Here is a 23,999-nt window from a genome sequence, read left to right on the forward strand (position 1 = left end):
CAACTTCATATCTAGATTCTAGAAAAGAATTCTTTGTGTTCATACACTTTGTGAAACATGGATTCTCGCAAGAGATTATATGTTTTCATGACATTATTGTGTCAAGTAATTCAACACTCTACACTTTTTATACTTGTATTGTTAAGAGAGATGCCCAAGTTAATGTCAAAATGATATAGTCCTATATCCTTATGCGATGTTATTGAGCCAAAGGCATTTTTCTTATTTTCTTGGAAGAAATTTTATAGTGTCGTTGTTTGCATGGTTCAAAACCTATGTCTCGATGAATTGACAATAGTACCTATTTTTCAAACACAATATGGACCATCCTATGCACAATTAGGTTTATGGCCTACAAATTGCTATGAAATAGCCTATTTTGTTATGCCTTAATATATTTATATTATTTAGGCCACATATTCTCTAATATTTTAATATTTGCATTTTCTGGAACATTTCCTTACAAGTGTGAGTAAGTTGTTACTAATTGTTCATTGTCATTAGGTTTGGGTAGTGCTAGTAAATTCTTCATATTCAACCTTCAAAGGGAAACCTCCCTCCTCCTTATGCAGCGTGCCTTGATATAGATCACCTAATCAACTTAGCAAGAAAGGATGTGTCATTAATAGAGATGGGAAGACTTCAAAAAATATTTGTATTGACTTCATCAAAGATGTGTTTGAGATAACTGATGTTGTGGAAAATATTCTTCTGATGGCTGCATTCAGATGAAAGAAGATCGTTTTAAATGAGAAAGGAGTTATCATTGCCTGATGCCAATATAATCAAGTGAGAAGCTATAAGGCTTTTGTACCATAAGTTAAAATCTAAAATATTCCTATATGATATGTTAGTAGACTTAACATTATGGATTACATATTTCTTTGCTTATCAAAAAGAACTTTATTTCTAAATTTCCTTATTTTGTGGTTATGCAGCTAGAGATTTCATATTTAAATTTACTAATGTTATATCAGACATCAGTAAGTGGTCTACCTCTCTAGTTCATAATTGTCTAAATTGTGAAAGGTTTTCTAAGGTAATGTGTTGACTTTCATCTTCCAAGGAAGATATTAACAAGTAATCTCTTAAGAGAAATTCTCTACTAATTTTTGAAGCAAAATAATGCAAGATATTGTTAAACTCAAGTAATATGAAAAATTTCATTCCCCATGGATGGATTTTTCAAGCAATATGATGACTTTCATGTCAAAGTAACATTTTCACAATCATCCAGGAGCACCACTTGTGAATTTTAAAAGAATATAAAAAAAGGATTTTATATATTCATGATCATCCAGGAGTGAGACATGGATGTTGTATGTGCACAAATCCTCTTAATGAATCTGAAAATTATCTCCTACAAATTTTTATCCTAAAATGGATGGACGAAAGTGTGGATTCAAAGCTATGTGACTTCTAGAGGGTTCAATTTGATGGAGGAGAATATCTCATTAGAGATTTTAGCACAATTCCTAATTAATATGCCAACTTAGGGAGTCACATATTACCTCTAAGTGGTTTCAAAACTTATGCACCAGCTGAATAATAGCTCAATGCAAGATAATAGGTGGTGAAACCTTGTAGGGAGACATGAAAGTCAGGCTCAACCTCAATATTTGTATTTGTTAGAGTTGTGCTTATTGATGCCCTAAAACTAGATCGAAGAGAAAATTTAATATAAATTGTACCTTAGTTAATTGAGTTGGGTTCAACTATTCAGGCAGTTTCAAAGAATTGCATTGATTCATGTTTCATAAGCCATATAATGAATGTATTCTAGGCAAGCCAACTCCCATATTCTCTTCCCTCTTCAAATACAATAGTTCCACAACAATGTATGCATCCTGATTCTTAAGAATAGAGTGATGTACATATCATATCAGCATATAGAAAAATATATCATCTCCATAGTGAGTGGGTTAAGGTTAATACACTAAAGATTGACCATAAAAAGGGAGAATGTTATAAAATGTTCATTATTTATTCACTATTTATTTGTTCATTATTTGCACTCCTGTATTTTATTAATTTTTTTATGTTTTTCCAATTTTTAAGCAATTGAGATGTTGAGTTATACCATCATGTAGATAATATTATTATTCCTAGGTTTCACATATTTTTGTTTTTGGCATTCTTTCCACCCGCCTTTATTTTGAATTCTCTTGAACAGATCAATACATGTATTCAACATGTCCAAAATTTAAGTTGATGCGAAAGAAAAACTTATTTTTCCTTAGAATAGTGAGTAACAATATGCTAATGTTCATTATATTCTTATCTTATGTTCTTTTAAATATTTTGATTTATTTGGTGGCTATTCAAAACTCCATATTAGGGGACTCTTTATTGGTATGATGAGAATTACAAGATTGGATGTCTCTATTGTGTTCCATCTCCTTAGGATGTTGTTGTCTTTCTACATGGGTTTGATGATCCCAAATGTATTATCCTTGCCTTTTGTTTATTTCATATTTTTTGATTTAAACATAATGTGGATTCACCATTCTTTCTAAAGTTCAAATCAGATGTTTCTATAACTGATAATGTCATTTGTAAAGGGACATTCCAACTCGCTACATATTTTGAGATCTTAAGACATTACAAGGAACGAGCTTGAAAAAATTTCGCATATCCAAAATACAGTCTACAAGACATTAGCAGTATTAATATTGATGAATATAATGGAAAACATGTTCCCTTGTGGTGAGGGATTTTTGTGTTTATAAATTTGAGATATAATTTTGAGTTGTACTTGTCATTAGGTAATGAGATGTTAGACATTATTTTCATGATTTGGAAATTCATTTTCTTAATCAAGTGACCGTAAGATATCTCTCAATGGTAGAAGAACCTAATCTCTTTTAATATTTTTTTTTTTGTTTTCTTAATCCATAGAATCTCTTTTGATATATTTTTATTTCCTTCATCCAATGAAACCTATCTAGATCACAAAAATGTAGTAGAACTATAAGTTTTTTTGGAACATTATTTATAAAATAGCTATTTCTATAGGGAAGCATAGTAGGATCACAAGTTCATGGAAAATATAAGAAGTTTACATGGGCCTTTGTATTTTCTTAGAACTTAAATACAAGAAACAATGGTTAGCATTAAGCATTTTTCATGCAAATTTGTTGAGTGAATGGCAAAGATGTGAGTTCTATAAATGTGGAAAACTTGGTTTAACTTTTTTCTCTACACATTCCCCTTTGTAGTTGGCTAGATTATTTGAAATTTAGTATCTATAAATTTAGAACATAAAAATATTAAAATTCAAGTCTACGATCAAAATAATCTCGAATGAAAGAAAATGAATAAAATACAATAAATATTTTGAAGTTTAAATTAAAGAAAGTTGACATGTAATAACTTTCCATTTGAAATTGTCCATTGTCTTTATTTTAAGAATGGCCAGAGCAAAAGGGTAAATGATATCTCTTTTCACTTATTCTATTAGGTTATTGGTACATGGTTATAGGGAAAATGATGGGAATGATATATTTTCAAAGGAGAGGATGAATGACATTATGATAAACTTGTAAGTATATGAAATATTACAAGAAAAAAATTATGTAAATAAACATTGAATATTTAACTGAAATCATGAATCAAACTCAATCTCATATTTGATCATTTCATTTGAGATCAACATAAAATCATAAGGAATTTTGAAATTGAAAATTATATATGATTTGATCAAAGTTTCAAAGGTCAAAATATTTAATGATCAAATTTTTGAAGTATATTAAAAATTGTTCAATGATATTTCCCAACATAGTAGAAACCAATTATCAATAAGTCTATCAAAAAAAATGAAAATATAACATAATACCTAGTCAATGTTTGAATTCTTATCTGCATCATCATCATTATTATTTAAATATTACATGGTCATCATCATTGTTTAGAATAACATATTAAAATCTAATGGAAGCTTCACCTTTATATGCTCACTATAAAGGGTTTTTCTTGGTGTCTAAAAGACCTACTTTCAATGGGATTTCTTGTTCTTGAATAAGTTTTTATTCTTTTCCTTTTATGATATTAATTGGTTTCATTTCATAGAATGGATGAAATAACAAGTGCTTCAACTTCTCTTACAAGAGGCATTGGCTACCAATGATAAGTAACCACATGGAAAATCTATAGAACTATAGCAAATTTATATGATGAAGCAATTAGCAATCAATATACTTGTTATATGTAAGGTTTTAAAAGTTATAGTTAGTCAAAACTAGGAATATTTTAGGTACTGATGGATGAAAAAAGGATGGACCTAAACCATCATCATAGACTATTAATTTTTTTTAAATCCACACATTCGTCCAAATTTTGGCAAGCCTTCTGGCATCACAATTTCCATGCCCAAACACCACAATTTCGATTCTTCAATGTCGCAATTTCAACGCATGAATGTCACAATTTTCATGCCCAACCATCACAATTTCCATGCCTAACAATCACAATTTCCACTCCTAAGCATCACGATTTCTATGAAACAAAAATTGTTGTCTTTAAATGAGACAAAATGATGGTTTCCATTGAAATTCTAATGCCACAAATTGTGATGATGATTTCCGTCAAACTTCTGAATATCAAGGAGATGTAGAAAATATGACTGTAAAATGTTTGAAGTTTCGCGAAATCTCTTTTTTGTTGTTATTGATCTGAATGATTGTTGCGAGACAAAGAGCCTTCAAAAATTGGTTCAATATTTAGTAGTGTTAAATTGCAATAGATACAAGGAAATTTTTTTGAAATATTAATAAGTACTTTTAATGATGTAGAGCTTATTTTAATAATTATAGGTTATCATTAAGCAATTACACATAATAAATTCAACCATAAAGTCATAAGGACAATAGAGATCACATTGCACAAAGAGGCACAAAGAGAACACACGATTTACCCTGGGAAAACCCACTTGAGGGAAAAACCAAACAACCGTTTCCTTGGAGAAATTCTTCAGTTCAACAAAAGATACATCTAATGCACGTAGTCAACTATTAGGTTAAATTGACCAAGAAGCTATGATCAAACATAATCAAGCAACAATCTAGTCAAGTCAAGTCAAGTCAAAATTATTCCCTTAAAACTTCAGCCCTCACTAATCTACGTAGGTTGAATTTCAGCCTTTTAAAATATGCGCATAAACTCGGCCTCCCAAAAATTTTGACCTATCTACAATTTTCACGTGCCCAAATAAGATTCCCAGAAATTTCCTACAAATTGACACCGGTGAGGTCAATAAAGAAATAGATAGATACTAGAGATGAATTTGTCCTTCTTTTCCTTCTTTATCCTACTTCTTCTTCTCTTGTATTCACAATAATTATCTTGTCTTGTGAGGGGTCGAATGATTCATTGAGGAGGACGTAAAATTATCTTTATATAGTGATCTGCCTATCTAAATGGGTGTGTCTCTTCACTAGTTCTGACATGACTTCATGGAGGGCCAACTTGACTAGTTTGGAACAAAAAATTCAAAATTCAAATTACAAAATTTTATCTTTTGAATTTGACATGAGGAACATATCTTATAATAATTGTTTCAAGGGCTAATCAATAAAATGACATGAAGAATAGTCTTACAATTACATTATACATTTCAAGGCATAAAAATATAAATTATGAAGATCGATCATAGCTATAAAATTCAACATCTCTATCTTCCTCCCTCTATCTCCCCCTCTCTCCCTACTCAAGCTTTGTATCCATCACTCACCCTCTCTCCTTCTATACCTCCCTCCTTCTCTACCACCTTCTTGTCTATTTCCCTTCCTCTCTTTCTCTGTACCCCCTTTGCTCCTTCAATCCCTACTTCATAATGACCCTCTTTTAACCTTGTCTCTCTCCCCCCCTTATCTCTCTCCATCCCTCTCTCTCTCTCTCTCTCTCTCTCTCTCTCTCTCTCTATATATATATATATATATATATATATATATATATATCCTTTCATCCCTTTGTTTCTCCCCTACACCCTGTCTCCCTCACCCATTATTTCTTCCTTCTAATTGTATCTCTGTCTCCCTCCCTCTATCCTACTCTCTACTCTCCCTCACTCCCTATCCCTCTGTCATTGTTTTCGCATCCCACCTTGTCACCTATTTAACTCTCACTCTTCCTCTCTCTCTCTCTCGTTCTCTCTCCCACCCCCACAACAACTAAATCACTCACTCTCTCCACTCCCTTTATCTCTATCCCTCCCTCCATCCCTTATTTAATACCTCCTCCACAATATCCCCCATCGAGCTCTTTCTCTACCTTCCTCCCTATATCTCGCACAACTCTCTCTCTCTCTCTCTTTAACCCACCTCTAACCCCATCTCCACCCTCTCTCGCTTCTGAACCCTCTTCTGAATCTCTCTCAATCACTCTTTCTCATTCCTCCTCTTTTCTCCTCAGACACCCACCCATTCTAACTCAATCAATTTGACGCATAGTATTGTAGCATAGCATATTTATAAGTTAACAATGTACATGAGAAAGTGGGGGTGAATGTCCATGATTATATATATATATATAACAAGTCTAATAGAAAAATCATTTATTGATTACAAGGGGATTAAAAATAGATAAATATTTTTAATTGTTGTATTGGGGTTGACAAATAAATAATTTTTATATAATAAGAATAGAGCTTGGTGTAATAATTAAGTGGATGGGTGTTTATATTTTGAAATATGGATTTTATAATTTTAGTTTAATTATCAATAATTATTAGGTGGATGGTAGAAATTTAATCTTCAAAATGTATTTTAAAACATTCTTAGTAGTAGTCATAAATAAAATTTGAGATATTTTAAAATTATTTGTGTTATGTCTTCTCCTTTAGTTAAATAAATTAATTAAAAAAAACATCATATAAATATGGGTTATGATTTTTTGGATATATGATATTAGTAAACCATAATATTGATCTATAGTAATATCTATCCATAGTATTATAACAAAGTCTATTTAAAAATTCTATAATAAAATGGAGGAAAATCTTTATGGTGAAAAATCTTAAAATATACATATATATTAAATATTATAGTTTAAAATAAATCATAATTTAATTATATTTTAGTTTCTTTTCTTTTAAATGTTGACCATATAAGTGTTTTAATTCAAAAAGAGTGAAGGGAACTCTACTTGAATCGTCCATGAGGCACAATACTTGCTAAGGTTTTGCAAATGGGGTAGCAAGCTAAGTGGGCTTGATTGTGGGGAAAACTCCACAGTTAAGTGCGCTTGAGCCAGAGGGGATCTGGGATGGGTGACCTCCCGGGAAGTCCTGGTTATTGGGTGCAAGCCCCAGAAGTGATGATTGACCTATGTGATTTATTTCACTAGTTTCAATCCCACTTCTTCACCATGTGATGATTGACCTATGTGATTTATTTCACTAGTTTCAATCCCACTTCTCACCATGTGAGCATCACCGGATGCAAATGAGTGCTAACTGGAAAAATGATGAGAAATGCAAGCCCCAAAAGTGATGATTGACGGTATGTGATTTATTTCACTAGTTTCAATCCCACTTCTTCACCCTGTGAGCATCACTCGATGCAAATGAGTGCTAAGTGGATTATTCAAAAATCATGAGAAATTAGTCACTTATGACTATCTCTCATGGAAATGGTCATAGATAGATGACTTACTTAAAGCAGTTGAATCCCAAAAAAAAAAAAAATATCTAACAACTAATCTATTTGGTTCAAATTAACATTATTAATTAAATAAGTATTCCGTCATTCCAAACTGCTCTTTAACGGATCAGTTGATCTTTAAAAAGGTAAAGATACATCTATAATGCTATTTCAACAATAATTTCAAATAATGAACCAACTATTTTTGCATTAATTTTTACAATCTATCTATTGCGAAGTTTTTACAATATCCTCTCATTAAGTTTGATTAAATCTTTGCTTTTGGATTTGCGAAAATGCTTTGAACCTATCACGATCCTGTCATGTATGGAAATCTGTGTGCGCCATTCCAGCTCTAAAGACAAGACAAGCATGGTGCAGTCCTACTTGGCATATAATTGATAGCCATATGCAGGGGCGATACAAACTACGAACGTCTCAGTTTTTTTTTTTATGTCTCCATCCTTTCTTTTGCCCTAAAATTCTCTGATTATCTTCATTACTGTCTCCCACTCTCACGCTATAATTTCCTAAATTACTGCTCAAGTGTCCTTTAAACCGGTGCTTATCATCTGGCCTTCAATTCATTTTTCATCCTTTGTGCGTCACCGCATCCATCATGTTTCATGTGTGCGCCAGACAAGCATGGCGCCGTCCTACTCCGCATATAGCTGATATTTAGCTATGTATAGAAATCACAACATGAGCTTGACAAAGAAACAATATAGCCATGTGCACGGGCGATACAAACGTCATTGGTGTCTCCCACTTTCACGCTATAATTTCGTAATTACTGCTTATCATCTGACCTTCAATTCCTTTGACCGCTCCCAAAGAACAAAGAACAATCTACGTTCTTCGCCTTAGTGCAATTGTCCCAAACGGTTATATTTCCTCAGCTACGGCTTTTTCCGCGAGTGTGGTGTACCGTACACTCTTTGTTTTCACGTTCCCGCGCCGCCGTTTCGAAAGAAAAAGACCGTACGGTGGAATTGTTTGTCAATGGGTGGCCCCAGGGGTTAAATTTGACGCCCGTATACCCGTATTTAGCCTTTTTATCCGTAAAATACGTTTTAATTTCAAATCTCCACGTCATGTGCAACATGCCATTAATTTTTAAAAACGTCAATATGACGGGCAGGTTTAAAAATTAAAAGTTTTAAATTTTTTTTTTTATAAATTTATATATATATATATATATATATATATATATTTAACCAATCCACCTGGCACCCGTAAGTTAAAACTTAAAGTGATTCATGTTCTGAATTCGGTTTCGCGCTTTAAGTTGCTAGTTTCGCTCTGTGATAGATTTGGTGTCATAACTGCTGCTTCTTTGGGGATTTTTCCCATTTGGGTTTCGTCCAGAAGTATCCTCTTGGCTTTATGCCAACTGGGCTTGGCTACGATTGTTGTTGGTCCTAACTTGGGTTCTGTTTAGATTGGCAAAATGGTGGACAAAAACATGTCAGATTTCGCCGACTGTTGGTTTGCTATGGGAGTACTGGTTCTGATGGTTGTGTCAACGAATGCATTTTTGGTGGATCTGACTTTGGTGGAAGATGCCGTGGCCAAAGGAGCTGGTAAGTACCATTTTCTCTTGTTTATGGGTATATATTTTTATTTTAAATTTAAGCCCCTGTTTCACTGCCAGTGTTTGTTTTGGTTTCATGAAAAGTGGTTCAGTAAATTTCCGAGCTTAGAAAATTTTTGTAAGAGGCACACATTTTGAAATTGAAAGTGTCAATTTTTTTTGGGTTCAAGCATCATAAAAAGGGCTCTGCAATAGTCTAATTTTGATTCTGGTTGGCAAAGTTCAGTGTTCAAAAGTAACTTCATGCTATTGAGTACAGACAATTTTATGGTGGCATAAGTACCTACAATTTTAATGTGGCATTGAAAGTTCCTAGCGGTTACAGATGAATTTCAATCATTATGATCTGTACAGTTGCGATCTCCACTCACCTTCTTCAAAAAGATCCAAAAAAGTTATAACAAAAACTTCTTAATCCGTGGTTGTGTATCTGAAGAAATGACAGACTCTACTCTCTAATTCAAACAGCATGAACAAGTGTAAAAGAAATCAGAAACAGCCTAAAAGGTTTGCTTCCTTTGGCTAACATTGTATATAGTTGAGCAGCAGTACATTGTAGTGGACTTTAGGCATCTGTGGAGGCCATTGATGGCCAATGTTGTATGTCTGTACCTGCCCTGACACTTATATGATCATGAGACTAGGCCTCAAAGGAATCGACATATTGGAGCTGATGATATCAGACATCGTTTAATCTCATTCTTCACTACTTGATGCCCTCATTGTCTGTAATCATATATGTGAGTTTTTGCTTATTCTTTCCAGTTAAGTTAAGAGTTGTTGAAACCTTTTAAAGGCACTCTGTTTTGCATTTTAGTGGATAAGCTTTGCGTTTGATAGCAAATCCCCAAACATCATATGAAGAGACTGAGCTTCTAATCAGGATTTTTCAAGTGTTTGCATACTGATAGTTTCTGAATTGTATAAGTGTTTACATAGTGATAGTTCCCGGTCGATTCGATGTTTTGTTTATCTGACAGAAGCAAGGAACCAGTATGTTTTTCTTAAAGCATTCTCGAGTCTATTAGCCCTATGATTTTGACCTTCGTTTGCTTGAGCGTACTCTCACATCCCTTATCTTTGCCATGAACTAACCTCGTTGCCATGAAGTGCCCCCTCTTGACAGGTTAAGCACTCATACAAGTTCATGCAAGCCTTAAGGTATAGGTTAGTCCAGAGCTGTTAATGTGCAAATTGATTTTATATGCATTCTTCATGGGACAGTACACTTTTTTCATTAGCAATTACTCGATAGTATATAGAGTAGGGCTCACAGTAACCACTATCTCTTCACAATATGGCAGGATTCTTGCATCTTACAATTATCCATCGTCAAGCAGACACGCCTCACTCTACTAAACTATATTCTTCATTTATAACTTAGTTTGAATTTCTTATACCCAAACATTTGTAGTTTAATCCCCTCAAAGTTCAGACAAAAGAGCAAATGAGATTAGATTTTCTTTTCCTAGGCACTTGCATGTCCTTAATTTTCCTTTTGTTGTTGCAATGTTCAAAATTTTTGTGTATTTGAGTTAGGGAGTGATAGAACTAGTGTCTACATTTTTAATCTGTGAATGTCGCAGTGATTGTGAATCAATGGAATCGTAAAAGAAATGGGTTTAGCTTGTAAGTTTGTAACTGTTTTTTTTTACATAATTTCTGAGCATCTTCTTATAAATGAGATATATAAACTTATTCAAGTTCCATATTTTTCATGCAGTTTGTTTAGATGGAAGCCCACCAGGCTACCATTTGAGCAAGGGATTTGGATCTGGAGTAAATAACTGGCTTGTTCACTTTGAGGCAAGATTTTACATCAGTGACTAATATGCATGCCCTGCATTTGATCATGTTTCTGTTTATTTATAGCCAGTAATTTTGCTTTATTCGAAAGGGAAAAAAAGGAGGTAACATTATATGAGCATGATGTTTTATTTGGATTCAGGGGGGATCATGGTGCAACAACATTACAACATGTTCTGCACGGACGAAAACTCGCCTGGGTTCATCTAAATACATGAGTAAACAAGTACAGTTCTCGGGCCTCTTAGGTAACAGCAAAGCAAAAAATCCAGGTATTTATTCTTCATTCCTGTGTTTTTAACTCAAATTCTTATTAGAAACCCTTTATCAATGCAAAGAAGAGTTATCTATTGAAACACTTCCTCATTATCAATTATTATTGAATGGCTGTTTCCTATATCTCAAGGAGTGATATTTTCTACAGTAAGTTCTTCAGGCCGATTGGCTGTGACCTGTAAAGTAAATTCAGAAACCAAGAAATTATCTTTTGTATTCTATTCACCTCATTTGGATAATATGATATGTATATGATGTTTGATAACCTATCCCGTATAATTATCGGCCCAAAACTTTCAGCACTGATCCAGAGCCTTTGATTGTTATTCACTTAGCCGTTGGCTGTGATTGGTAAAGTAAACTCAGAAACAATGAATTTATCTTTTCATTCTGTCCACTTCATTTTGATAATATGACATGTACATGATGTTGGATAATTTATCCAATATAATTGTCTTCCCAAAACTTCCAGGACTAATCCACAACCTTCGACTGGTATATTCTTATGATAATATATAGTGATTTTTAAAGATTATAACCTTGAGTAGAAAGCAGTAGAATCATGTACCGATTACCCCCGTATACCCGTATACGCACATGTTATTTATCTAAATTTATAGATGCCTCTAAATTTGGTTTTTTAAAAATTTGTGATAAGGAAGGGCTTGTTTACAAGCATGAATTAAGATTTGTAGCAATTCCATATGCATATATTGATTGTGTTGATATACAAAAACAATTATGGAAACTTGTACAAATAAATTTTAAAAGTCATATGATGGGCAATTTAAAAATAAAAACGTCATAAAAAAATTCCTTGACGGGTAGGGTCACACGTCAAATTTAACCCCTGGGTGGCCCTATTTACATTCCCGCTTCTCCTTGATATGCGGAGTGACTTTATCGTCAATCCTTGAACTTTATTGATTCAAATTTCTATAAATTCATCTTTCTCCTCCTTCCCGCTACATAACTGCCGATGTGTAGCAAAGGAGCAACCCATTTGACATTGTGGCTGTTGTAGTTACTTGAGAAATGGAGCTGGCGAGTGAAGCTTGCGCATCTTCTTTGCTAGCATTCATTTTAGGTTTACTATGGATGGCAATGGCGACACCAGTAGAAGCCGCCGCACATTATACATATTATGGGGGACGTGCATCCTCTATGTCTCAGAACTATAAAGATGCTCTCACCAAATCCATTCTTTTCTTCGAAGGTCAGAGATCTGGCAAGCTTCCTCCCAACCAGCGGATGAGATGGCGAGGAGATTCCGCCCGTTCGGATGGATCTGCGGTAAACGTATATTCAGTCATCCCTTCACCTGCACGCATTAAACAGTTTTCTAATCTGGATTCAATATTGGCATCTGGATGAGCTGTATTGATGGTTTCCTCGTTTCACATTTGATTTCATATTAAATTGCATTGCAGGTGGATTTGATGGGAGGATATTACGACGCAGGAGACAATGTGAAGTTCGGTTTGCCAATGGCTTTCACGACTACCATGCTGTCATGGAGCGTTTTGGAATTCGGAGAGTACATGGGAGATGACCTCGACCATGCAAAAATTGCCATCCGTTGGGCCGCAGATTACCTACTTAAAGTCGCTGCACATCCCGGTGTTCTTTACGTGTAGGTATGTTGAAATCTAATTTCAACTGGGCAGACGTACAACGCCCAAAACAGCCAGAACGAAACCACAAACCACCTTTATGCATATCGGACCGCTTTTGCGTGAAAGTGGTTTCCATATATTTGAGCCCGATACAATATGGTGCAGACGCGTGGCTCTCCCCATACGTAAGCAAGTCTGACATTCTCGGGTGCTATCGTTCAGTCAAGTGAGGCTTCTCGATATTCTCCTCCACCGTTCGATTGTTTCCATCGCTCTCCACCGTCGATTGTCCGAAGATGCATACGAGCCTGCAGTAAATGTTGTGTGGAGTAAAATAAAAGCTTGGTTGACTGCAGACTTTTTTCAATGAAGACATTTAATGAAAGTAGGTGAATATTGAAGTTTTTATATACAGCACGTAAGTTTTTTTTATGTCGAAGGTATGGTGCATTTAAAGAAAGGCATGGTAAGTTTGTTTTTTTTTACGCAATGTAATATTCAAAAAAAGGGAGCTCGTATATTATTTTTGTTGGTTGACTTTTTGTAATGAGACTTGAGGTTTGCACAGTAGTGCAATACGTGAATGAAAAAAATGGAGACAAGTATTGTATAATGCGAAGGCGAATATGGCACAGCAGTGCATAAAGACAGAGGGAGGGGCGCATAAGTTTTCAGAAAGGTTTTATTGTGACCAGTGTATGAAGTAAAGAGGCATGGTGTGAGTTTTTTTTATATAAGTGAATGTAATGAAATTTTTACTGTGTATGTAAAAAATTTGTTTTACAGCAGTGAATGAAGATTTTACACAGCAGTGTAAAAATCATTTTGTAAAAGAGGCAGAGTTTTTTTTGTAGTAAATCCCTCTCAGTAAAAGAGGAAGAAATATGTTGTTTCAGGCATTTTTATTTTAAATGAATATCAATCATTTTATGGTGGTGAAATACTCTGTTCCTCAGTAAATTTCTTTTAAGCTTCCCTGTGCAAAAAGATCCTGTGGAGGTGAAACAGAGCATTGCCTCTGTGGAGTTTATTTTCTTTGTTTCTGGGATTTTATCAGAAAAATCCCCAACAGTGGTATCAGAGCAGGCTTGGGCTCTTTGAAGGTGACAAAGAAGCTGAAAGGAGGAGTCTTTTGTTGCAGCAGTAGATCTTCTCCAGCAAAGTGAAGGCTCAGACAAGAAAATACTCAGGTATTTCTCAAAGTTTTCTTTTTGTTACTGTGAAGCAGTCAGTGTTTTAAAATACACAGTCAAGAAATTGAAGCATAACTAAGAATGCAAGGAATGGCCAGCACAAGCACTGGTATGGGTATGTTTAATACCCGGCTCTCACAGTTTAATGGGAAGAACTATGACTACTGGTCAATAACTATGAGAGCCCTGTTTTCCTCTCAAGATTTATGGGAAATAGTTGAAGATGGTTTTGAAGAACCAGCAGATGAAGATGAGTTCAATGCATTAACTCAGGGAGAGAGAGATCTCCTGAAGAGCAATAGGAAGAAGGATTCAAAAGCCCGTATGTTGTTGTATCTAGCAGTAGACCAGAGTGTGTTTCCAAGGTTAGCAGCAGCTAAGACAGCAAATGAAGCATGGCAAACCCTCAAGACAGCCTATCAAGGCATGGAGAGAGTGAAGACAGCAAAACTACAATTGCTGAGAAAAGATTTTGAGAATCTGAGCATGAAGGAGTCAGATAATATTGACTCATTCTTCACACATGTGATTGGTTTGGTCACACAGATGAGGACTCATGGAGAAACCATTGAAGAAAGGAGGATTGTGGAGAAAATATTGAGGGTCTTACCCTCAAAGTTTGATGCAATTGTCACCACCATTGAAGAGACAAAAGATCTCTCAAACTTTTCAGTTGATGAGCTTCATGCATCACTGATAACACATGAGCAGAGATTGAGTAGAAATGAAAACTCATCTCTAGAGCAAGCCTTCAAGACCCAGATGTCCTTTGGAAGAGGAAGAGGTCAAGGCAGAGGAAACAAGAGAGGAAGAGGTAGAAGTCAAAACAGAGGTGGAAGGAACAGCCCAGCAAATGCTCAAGGAAGAGGCAGCAATCCAAATCAGAACCAAGGCCAAGGCAGCAGCCAACAAAGAGGACAACATCATGCTCAAGGACAAAGGTATGAAAAATCTAATGTCCAATGCTATTATTGTAAAAAATATGGGCACTATGCCAGTGAATGTAGGAAGAAGGAGCATGATATAAATAATAGACAAAATGCAAATGTTACTAGAGAAAACATCAGCCAAAATAATGTGTTGTTAGCTTGTAACATGGTTGAAACAAACAGTGAGGACATATGGTTTTTAGACTCAGGTTGCAGCAACCATATGACAGGAAACATAGCCTTCTTTTCTGCCCTAGATAAAAATGTGAAATCAGAAGTCACACTAGGAACTGATAGCAAAATTTCTGTCATGGGAAAATGAGAGGTAAAAATATTTACAAAGCAAGGAGAAAGGAAAACCATAGCAGATGTCTACTATGTCCCTGGAATGAGATGTAATCTCTTGAGTATTGGACAGCTTGTCCATAAGGGGTACAATGTTTTCTTTAAAAATGATGTATGCACCATCATGGATATAGCACCCAGCAAAAGATGCATTGCTGAAGTAAAAATGACAAGGAACAGGATGTTCCCTCTCAGGATCAGGGTAGATTTGAAAAACAAAAATGAAATTGCTGCAGTCACCCAAGAGGCTTTCCAAAGCGTGCCAAAGGATGAAAATTGGTTGTGGCACTTGAGATTTGGACATCTCAATTTTGGAGGTCTAAACTTGTTAAGCAGAAAAGGAATGGTAAGAGGATTACCATTGATAGAGAAACCGGACAGCCTATGTGAAGGTTGCATTTTGGGAAAACAACACAGAGAAAGTTTTCCATCAGGGAAGAGCATAAGGGCAAAGGCACCCTTAGAGATCATCCACTCAGATTTATGTGGACCAATGCAAGCTCCATCATTAGCAGGCAGCCAATATTTCCTAACATTCATTGATGACTTTACAAGAAAAACTTGGGTATATTTCCTTAAAAACAAAAGTGAAGTGTTTGAGAAATTCCGAAATTTCAAGGCACTTGTGGAAAACCAAAGCGGGCTGCATATTAAAGTTTTGAGAACTGATAGAGGAGGTGAGTATATCTCCAAGGAATTCCTAAGGTTTTGTAGAGAAAATGGAATTCATAAACAGTTTACAGCAAGGTACACCCCACAGCAAAATGGAGTTGTTGAAAGGAAGAACAGGACCATCATGGATATGGCGAGGAGCATGTTGAAGGCAAAGCATTTGCCAAATGATTATTGGGCTGAAGCTGTAAATTGTGCAGTTTACATTTTGAACAAAGTGCCGGAAGAATCATGGAGTGGGAGAAAGCAAGGAGTCACCCACATGAGAGTTTTTGGATGTGTGGCCTATGCACACATACCAAATCAGCTAAGGAGGAAGTTGGACAGCAAAGGGGAGAAATATCTTTTCATTGGATACAGTGAGGAATCCAAAGCCTACAGGTTGTATATCCCATGCACCAAGAAGTTTTTTGTCAGCAGAGATGTTCAATTCATTGAAGAGGAAGCTTGGGATGGAAGCATAGAGAAAACAGTGAATGTCAAGAACTGTTTGTCTCATGATGAAGATGATGAGGAAGTGGCTGAAATGCATCCCCAAACAGCAGCGCCAACACAAGGACAACAAGGGACACCATTGAGGATAAATGAGAGTGCTTCTCCAAGCACACCACAAGGAGGAAATTCAAGTGCGTCTTCAAGCACTTGCACACCAAATGAAAGAGGTAAGAAATTTAGAAATCTAAGTGATATTTATGATGAAGGAATGAATTCCTTATTTGCCTTGTATTGTCATGTTGATGATCCTATTCATTTCGAAGATGCAATTAAAGATAAGAAATGGGTAGAAGCTATGGATGAGGAGATGAATGCCATAGAGAGAAACAAAACATGGGATTTGGTTGAGCTACCAAAAGGCAAAGAAGTCATTGGAGTGAAATGGGTTTACAAGACCAAAAGCAATGTTGAAGGTAAGATAGAAAGGCACAAGGCAAGGCTGGTTGTCAAAGGGTACAAGCAGCAGTATGGGAGAGATTATGAGGAGACTTTCGCCCTGGTTGCAAGAATGGAAACCGTGAGAGCAGTGTTGTCCATAGCAGCTCAAAACAAATGGAAAGTCTACCAAATGGACGTGAAGTCAGCATTCCTAAACGGAGTGTTAAAGGAAGAGGTTTACATTGAACAGCCTCTAGGCTATGAGAAGAAAGGTGAAGAGCACAAAGTGTGCAAATTGAAGAAAGCTCTTTATGGGCTGAAGCAAGCGCCAAGAGCATGGTACAGCAGGATAGATTCCTATCTATTGGATAATGAATTTGACAAGTGTGAAGGAGAACCCACCGTCTACATCAAAGAAAAGGATGGTAAAATTTTAATTGTTGTTTTATATGTTGATGATGTTATTTTCATAGGTAATGATGATCTGCTCATTGAGAATTTTAAATCAGTCATGAAAGAGGAATTTGAAATGACTGACATGGGTTTCTTGAGATACTTCTTAGGCATAGAAGTAGATCAAAATGAAAAAGGAATTTTTATCTCACAAGCAAGATATGTAAATCAAGTATTGAGCAGATTTAACATGCAATAATGCAAAGCAGCATTCACTCCCACAGTAATGGGATTAAAACTCAACAGAGAGGACAGCAGCAAGGATTTTGATCCTAGTTTGTACAAGAGTATTGTTGGCAGCCTTATGTATTTAACAGCTACTAGGCCTGACATTATGTTTGCTGTTAGTTTAATTTCCAGATTCATGGAGAGGCCAAAGGAGGCACATTGGCAGGCAGCAAAAAGAATTTTGAGGTATGTCAAAGGTACCAAAAGGTTTGGAATTTTATATAATGTCTCAGAAAATTCAGATTTGGTTGGATACACTGATAGTGATTGGGCTGGAAGTGTAGATGATCGGAAAAACACTTCTGGTTATGTTTTTCATATGGGTTCAGGAGCCATTTCATGGGCTTCTAAGAAGCAGTCCATTGTAGCATTGTCTACAGCAGAGGCTGAATATGTGGCAGCTACAGCAGCAGCATGTCAAGCAGTTTGGATGAGAAGAATGTTGAGGAGCTTAGGCCAAGAGCAGGCAAAAGCGACAGTGATTTTTTGTGACAACAGCTCAGCTATTGCATTGTCAAAGAATTCAGTGTTTCATAAGAGAACGAAACACATTGATACAAGGTTTCACTACATCAGAGAATTGGTGAACAATGGAGAAATTGTCCTAGAACATTGCAGGACTCAAGAACAGGTTGCAGACATTTTGACAAAGCCTTTGGATCAGAAAAGCTTTGAATTTTTGAGGAAGTGTCTCGGTATGACCGAATGCCCAGCAGTTGAAATTAAAGGGGAGTGTTGAAATCTAATTTCAACTGGGCAGACGTACAACGCCCAAAACCGCCAGAACGAAACCACAAACCACCTTTATGCATATCGGACCGCTTTTGCATGAAAGTGGTTTCCGTATATTTGAGCCCGATACAATATGGTGCAGACGCGTGGCTCTCCCCATACATAAGCAAGTCTGACATTCTCGGGTGCTATCGTTCAGTCAAGTGAGGCCTCCCGATATTCTCCTCCACCGTTCGATTGTTTCCATCGCTCTCCACCGTCGATTGTCCGAAGATGCATACGAGCCTGCAGTAAATGTTGCGTGGAGTAAAATAAAAGCTTGGTTGACTGCAGACTTTTTTCAATGAAGACATTTAATGAAAGTAGGTGAATATTGAAGTTTTTATATACAGCACGTAAGTTTTTTTTATGTCGAAGGTATGGTGCATTTAAAGAAAGGCATGGTAAGTTTGTTTTTTTTTACGCAATGTAATATTCAAAAAAAGGGAGCTCGTATATTATTTTTGTTGGTTGACTTTTTGTAATGAGACTTGACGTTTGCACAGCAGTGCAATACGTGAATGAAAAAAATGGAGACAAGTATTGTATAATGTGAAGGCGAATATGGCACAGCAGTGCATAAAGATAGAGGGAGGAGCGCATAAGTTTTCAGAAAGGTTTTATTGTGACCAGTGTATGAAGTAAAGAGGCATGGTGTGAGTTTTTTTTATATAAGTGAATGTAATGAAATTTTTACTGTGTATGTAAAAAATTTGTTTTACAACAGTGAATGAAGATTTTACACAGCAGTGTAAAAATCATTTTGTAAAAGAGGCAGAGTTTTTTTTTTGTGGTAAATCCCTCTCAGTAAAAGAGGAAGAAATATGTTGTTTTAGGCATTTTTATTTTAAATGAATATCAATCATTTTATGGTGGTGAAATACTCAGTTCCTCAGTAAAAAAAAATTAAGCTTCCCTGTGCAAAAAGATCCTATGGAGGTGAAACAGAGCATTGCCTCTGTGGAGTTTATTTTCTTTGTTTTTGGGATTTTATCAGAAAAATCCCCAACAAGGTAATGCATATATTCTTTTTACGGTACAAAGAGAGGAGTCATGTAGCATGTACTATGGAATATATTGACAGACACTGTAGCAGGTACTATGGAATCAGGTAGATATTGACTGACACTGCAGAATGTAATATGGAATAATGGATATACACATATTGATACTTGATGAATGGTGCAAGTACAGGTCGCTGATCCGAATATGGATCACAAGTGCTGGGAGAGGCCCGAAGACATGGACACACCCCGCAATGTCTATAAAATAGATGCTGAACATCCAGGCTCTGACGTTGCCGCAGAAACGGCTGCAGCTCTTGCAGCTGCGTCATTGGTATTCAACACAACGGACTGTACTTATTCTCAGCTTCTCCTTCAAACTGCAATGCAAGTATAATAACAACGATTGAAAGAGCTCAAATTCTCATCTTTTCATTCACCTCACCGTCTTTGTTGTTTGTTGAGACAAGGTATTTGATTTCGCGGATAAACACAGAGGCGCTTACAGTGACTCCCTCTAGTCCGAAGTGTGCCCATTCTATTGCTCTTACTCGGGATATCATGTGAGTGCTCCCTCTATCTATCGACAATATATATGAAGTAATAGAGAATAATAATATGATCCTCACGACATCGTAATCTTTTGCTTGCAGGGCAAATCACCGTGGGGAGCAGCATGGTTGCAAAAAGCGTCAGGCAGTGCATCATATCTCACCTACATCCAATCAAATGGCCAAACTTTCGGCGCGGACGACAACGTCAATTTATTGAGCTGGGACAAAAAGCATGCAGGAACCAGAGTTCTTTTGGCTAAGGTTAAATTATGCACCAAACTACAGTCATGCTCCTAACTATATTGGATTAAGCACGCATCATTATATCTGTTTCAACAATTTTGTTGTTCACCCCAAATGTTGCCTTCGGTGTGCAGGAAGTTCTGTCAGAAAATTCCAAGTCTTTTGAGGAATACAAGGGCCATGCTGACAACTTCATTTTCTCTCTCTTGCCCGGAACACCATCCTCTCAGGCGCAGTACACACCAGGTTAATCTTCATGAGAATCCACAATACCGACTTTATAAATTTTATAGTTTTACCTAGCCGGGGTTGAGCGTACTATATTTGTTTTGTTTGGCCGATGATTAAAGTCTAGGCTTACTTATTTGATTTGAGATGTTGCAGGGGGGCTGCTCTTCGACATGAGTGATAGTAATTTGCAATATGTGACGTCCACAACTTTCCTTCTTTTTACTTATGCAAAATACTTAAGCATTTCCAACCAAGTGGTGAGATGCGGGAACATCATAGCTACTCCAACCCGGATACGTACTCTTGCGAAAAGACAGGTACAAAAACTGACTACTGCTTTTTTATGCCTTTGGGGCGTAGACAGTGCTTTTAGGCGTACTCGTGATCGTTATCTTCTAAATTATATTTCTCTACAGGTGGACTATATACTGGGAGACAACCCTCTGGGAATGTCATACATGGTGGGCTACGGCGCCAAGTTTCCAGAACGTATACATCACAGGGGTTCGTCGTTGTCTTCCATATACAACCATCCCCAAAAGATTTCCTGCAACGATGGCTTCTAGTCGTTGTATAGCAACGGTCCCAACCCAAACATTCTTGTTGGTGCTGTAGTTGGAGGACCCGACAACAATGACCGCTTTTCCGACGAGCGCAACGACTATGCGCACTCTGAACCCACCACTTATATCAATGCTCCATTCGTCGGTTGCCTCGCCTATTTGGCACAGTTCGGATCTTCGTTTTAGTAGCTACAGAATTTTATACTCCCGTCATATTGCCATATTGTTCCATTGCTCAGTAACAATATCCTCCTATAAGGTCGTAATTTCTCTATGTGCTTCTGCACATATAAAATTTTGCGCTCTTTGCATCTGTTTTTTCTTTGCTTTCTTCTGGCAGGATGAAGGTGATCTCCATCTTTACCTTCACCTATTAGTTGTAGTAAAGAATGGTTTGACCTACAAGTCGGTGGATCCATTTACAGCCCGTCACTTTCATGTAATCTCACACTTATATTTGCAGTCATATTTGCAAAGTTTCTATGAACTTACGTTTAATTATATACACATGGTGGAGATTTCAGTATTTCTTTCAATTCCATCTCACACTTATATTTGGAGTCATATTTGCAAAGTTTCTACGAACTTACGTTTAATTATATCCAAATGGTGGAGATTTCACTATTTCTTTCAATTCCTTTGCTATGTACATTTCAAAACAGGACTCACGTAATTACAGCAACTTCGAATTTATAAAGGGTTTCTAAATATACATACATCATCATTTAGATAAAAAAAAAATTGCCTTCATATGAAGGATCATCACTGCCATTACACTCACTACAAAGCCATTGGATATAATAGAGTGAAAATTTGATAAAATCAACTTGAACTTCTTGGGATGTTATTTCTACTTCTTGCAATGTTAATTACCCTTCCCCTTATTCTTTTGCTTTGGGTTGGGGGATGGGTTTCATTGGGCTTAGCATACAATTGACCTTGAAGAGGTGGTTGTTTTTGTGGCATGGGAGGTTGGGGTACTGGTTCTGAGAGGCTGGAGTTCATGGAGTGCATAAGGATAGAAGGAATTGGTGACAACATTGGGATAACCGGGATAACTAGGTGAAGCTACAACCGGCCCTCGCATGGACTCATGCGGATGGGGATATGCATATGGCATGCTTGAACCTCGGTAAGGGTTTCCATGGGAAGGAGTAGGAAGGGGATAGGTGTAAGTGGAACTGGTCCTTGTTGGGTTGACTATCACTCATATGAGGCTAAGGATATGGTGGAGGTTGAAGGTGTGACATAGATCCAAGAATGGGATTCCCGCAATGCATTAGTAGCACCACGCCAAGGCAGACCTGGAGGGACAATATAAACATATCATTATTGTGCATAGATCAAATCACATTTCAAAGCTACTTGAGCACTTCTTCCTCAAACTCGGGAAAGTGGGAGGCAACATCTTTACATATGTGGGCCAAAAGTGATCTATAGAACCAATCCATATAAACATGATCTCCAAATTCAGGAGCCCTACATATGCTCCTCCTTCTACGCCATTCATGGTTAGATAGGCATGTGGCAGAAGATTGATGGAAAGGGGTCATGAGTTCATTACCAGTGTGATATCATAGGGGTAACTAGAAGTATGACAAAAAATATTTGGCTAGAGCTGCAAAGGTGGAATGGGTGGCATGCAGTTGGTCCGCATACCACTTTGGAGCATCTCTTGTAAAGGTGAATTGGAATAGATGAAGACGAATGTCGTCTTTAGTGATGGAATTAGATGAACAACACATATGAAAATATCGAACATGATTTGTGGGATCTTCTTCAAGATTTCCTTCGAAATTGGGGATGTTAGAAGGAAGTTTGGTAGGCATAGGAGGCCAACTAGGGTCATGGAGAAGAGGATCGTTATTGAGCTGGCTAAAATCAAGGAGGCTCAAACCAACCATAAAGGGAAGAAATTGATGATTAAAAACCTTACAGGTAGAGGTTCCGCTTCTGGGGTTACCTTGGTTACCACTTTGGTTTTCCACACCCACATTGGAAGAATCAGAAGAACTCGAAGAATAGGAAGAACTAGTGTCAGAATGAGGACTCAATGGAGGACTAGGAGAATGAACTCTAACTCGACGGGGAGGAGTAAGATGTCCTAAAGGAAATTGGGGGCAAATGCCACGAAGTCTCCATGAAAAATTCCTAAGGGGATCAATGATGTCAAGACAAAGATAACTCAATAGACTAAAATGGATGATAGGAGAAGAATATCAACAAACAACAAGCAAACACCTAGTGCAATGGTGCCAAGTGTAAACTAACTATATTAATATGTTACTCTAATTCAAGAAAATGGATCCTATCAAAGAAAAATAACCTCTAGCCTATAGGTGATCTAAATCCTCAACCAAGTTCTAAATCTATTGTTTCAGATGACCTTCCAAAAGACTTCATAGTTGACGGAACTTGGTCCCAGCAAGAAGAGTTATCTAGATAAAGGTGAGGTAGAGAACTAACTGTTGCCCACAACCAATCCATTTCCTATGATTGGTCAGTACGGTTACCTTCATCCCACAGGGATGGTCACATCTTTAGCTTCTTGGTGATCAACCACTGCATGGGATTCCTTGCCACGGGTTGGGTATCCCCAAGGAGAATCGATCACACGATAACCTAGACTAACCCCCTCTGAATCAGGTTTCTGACGCACTCTGGATTTGGACCATAGGATGGTAAAGGATTTCAATGTAGCTAATATGTCAAATTTTATGTCTTAATGTAAGCGATCGATGGGTATTATTGGAAGCCTATCCCACCGATCCTACATATAACTACATAGATTGTTTGGCCCTCATGCCCAAGTGGGGTTAATCTATGCATGTTGAATTATTAAGGTGTAGTGTTTCAAGTATTAGCTTGGTGGTGTAAACCAAGCTCATGACAGTCACCAATGATTTGAATTACTACACTAGTGAAGTCATCATTTGTTGATGACTATGAAGCTAAAGACTGAGTGGAGTCACCATTTGTTAGTGTAAAGATTTCAGAAAGGTGTACCAAAA

At 36.7% G+C, this 23,999-nt stretch overlaps 1 protein-coding gene and 1 pseudogene across 1 annotated transcript; both read left to right on the top strand.

Annotated features, from left to right (window-relative positions):
* The first annotated feature begins 8,897 nt into the window (after positions 1–8,897).
* LOC149140649 (pectin acetylesterase 7-like) lies at positions 8,898–11,353 on the top strand. Its single transcript, XM_089449356.1, has 3 exons — positions 8,898–9,220; positions 10,955–11,037; positions 11,180–11,353. The coding sequence occupies exons 1-3, from the start codon at positions 9,088–9,090 to the stop codon at positions 11,336–11,338; spliced, it is 375 nt and encodes a 124-aa protein (XP_089305482.1). The 5' UTR covers positions 8,898–9,087; the 3' UTR covers positions 11,339–11,353.
* Positions 11,354–12,348: 995 nt separating this feature from the next.
* Positions 12,349–21,317, top strand: LOC149140650 (endoglucanase 1-like; annotated as a pseudogene).
* Positions 21,318–23,999: the final 2,682 nt, after the last annotated feature.

The sequence above is a fragment of the Pinus tabuliformis genome, chromosome X, assembly GCF_031772625.1.
Source record: "Pinus tabuliformis cultivar Carrire ecotype Pingquan chromosome X, CPIR1, whole genome shotgun sequence".
In the NCBI taxonomy this organism is placed as follows: domain Eukaryota; kingdom Viridiplantae; phylum Streptophyta; class Pinopsida; order Pinales; family Pinaceae; genus Pinus; species Pinus tabuliformis.

Bases quoted from the DNA above. Each gene is read 5' to 3' on its own strand.
- LOC149140649 (XM_089449356.1), top strand. From the start codon at position 9,088: ATGGTGGACAAAAACATGTCAGATTTCGCCGACTGTTGGTTTGCTATG. The intron at 9,221-10,954 runs GTAAGTACCATT...TTTTTCATGCAG, and splicing joins TGCCGTGGCCAAAGGAGCTG to TTTGTTTAGATGGAAGCCCA. The intron at 11,038-11,179 runs GCAAGATTTTAC...ATTTGGATTCAG, and splicing joins ACTGGCTTGTTCACTTTGAG to GGGGGATCATGGTGCAACAA.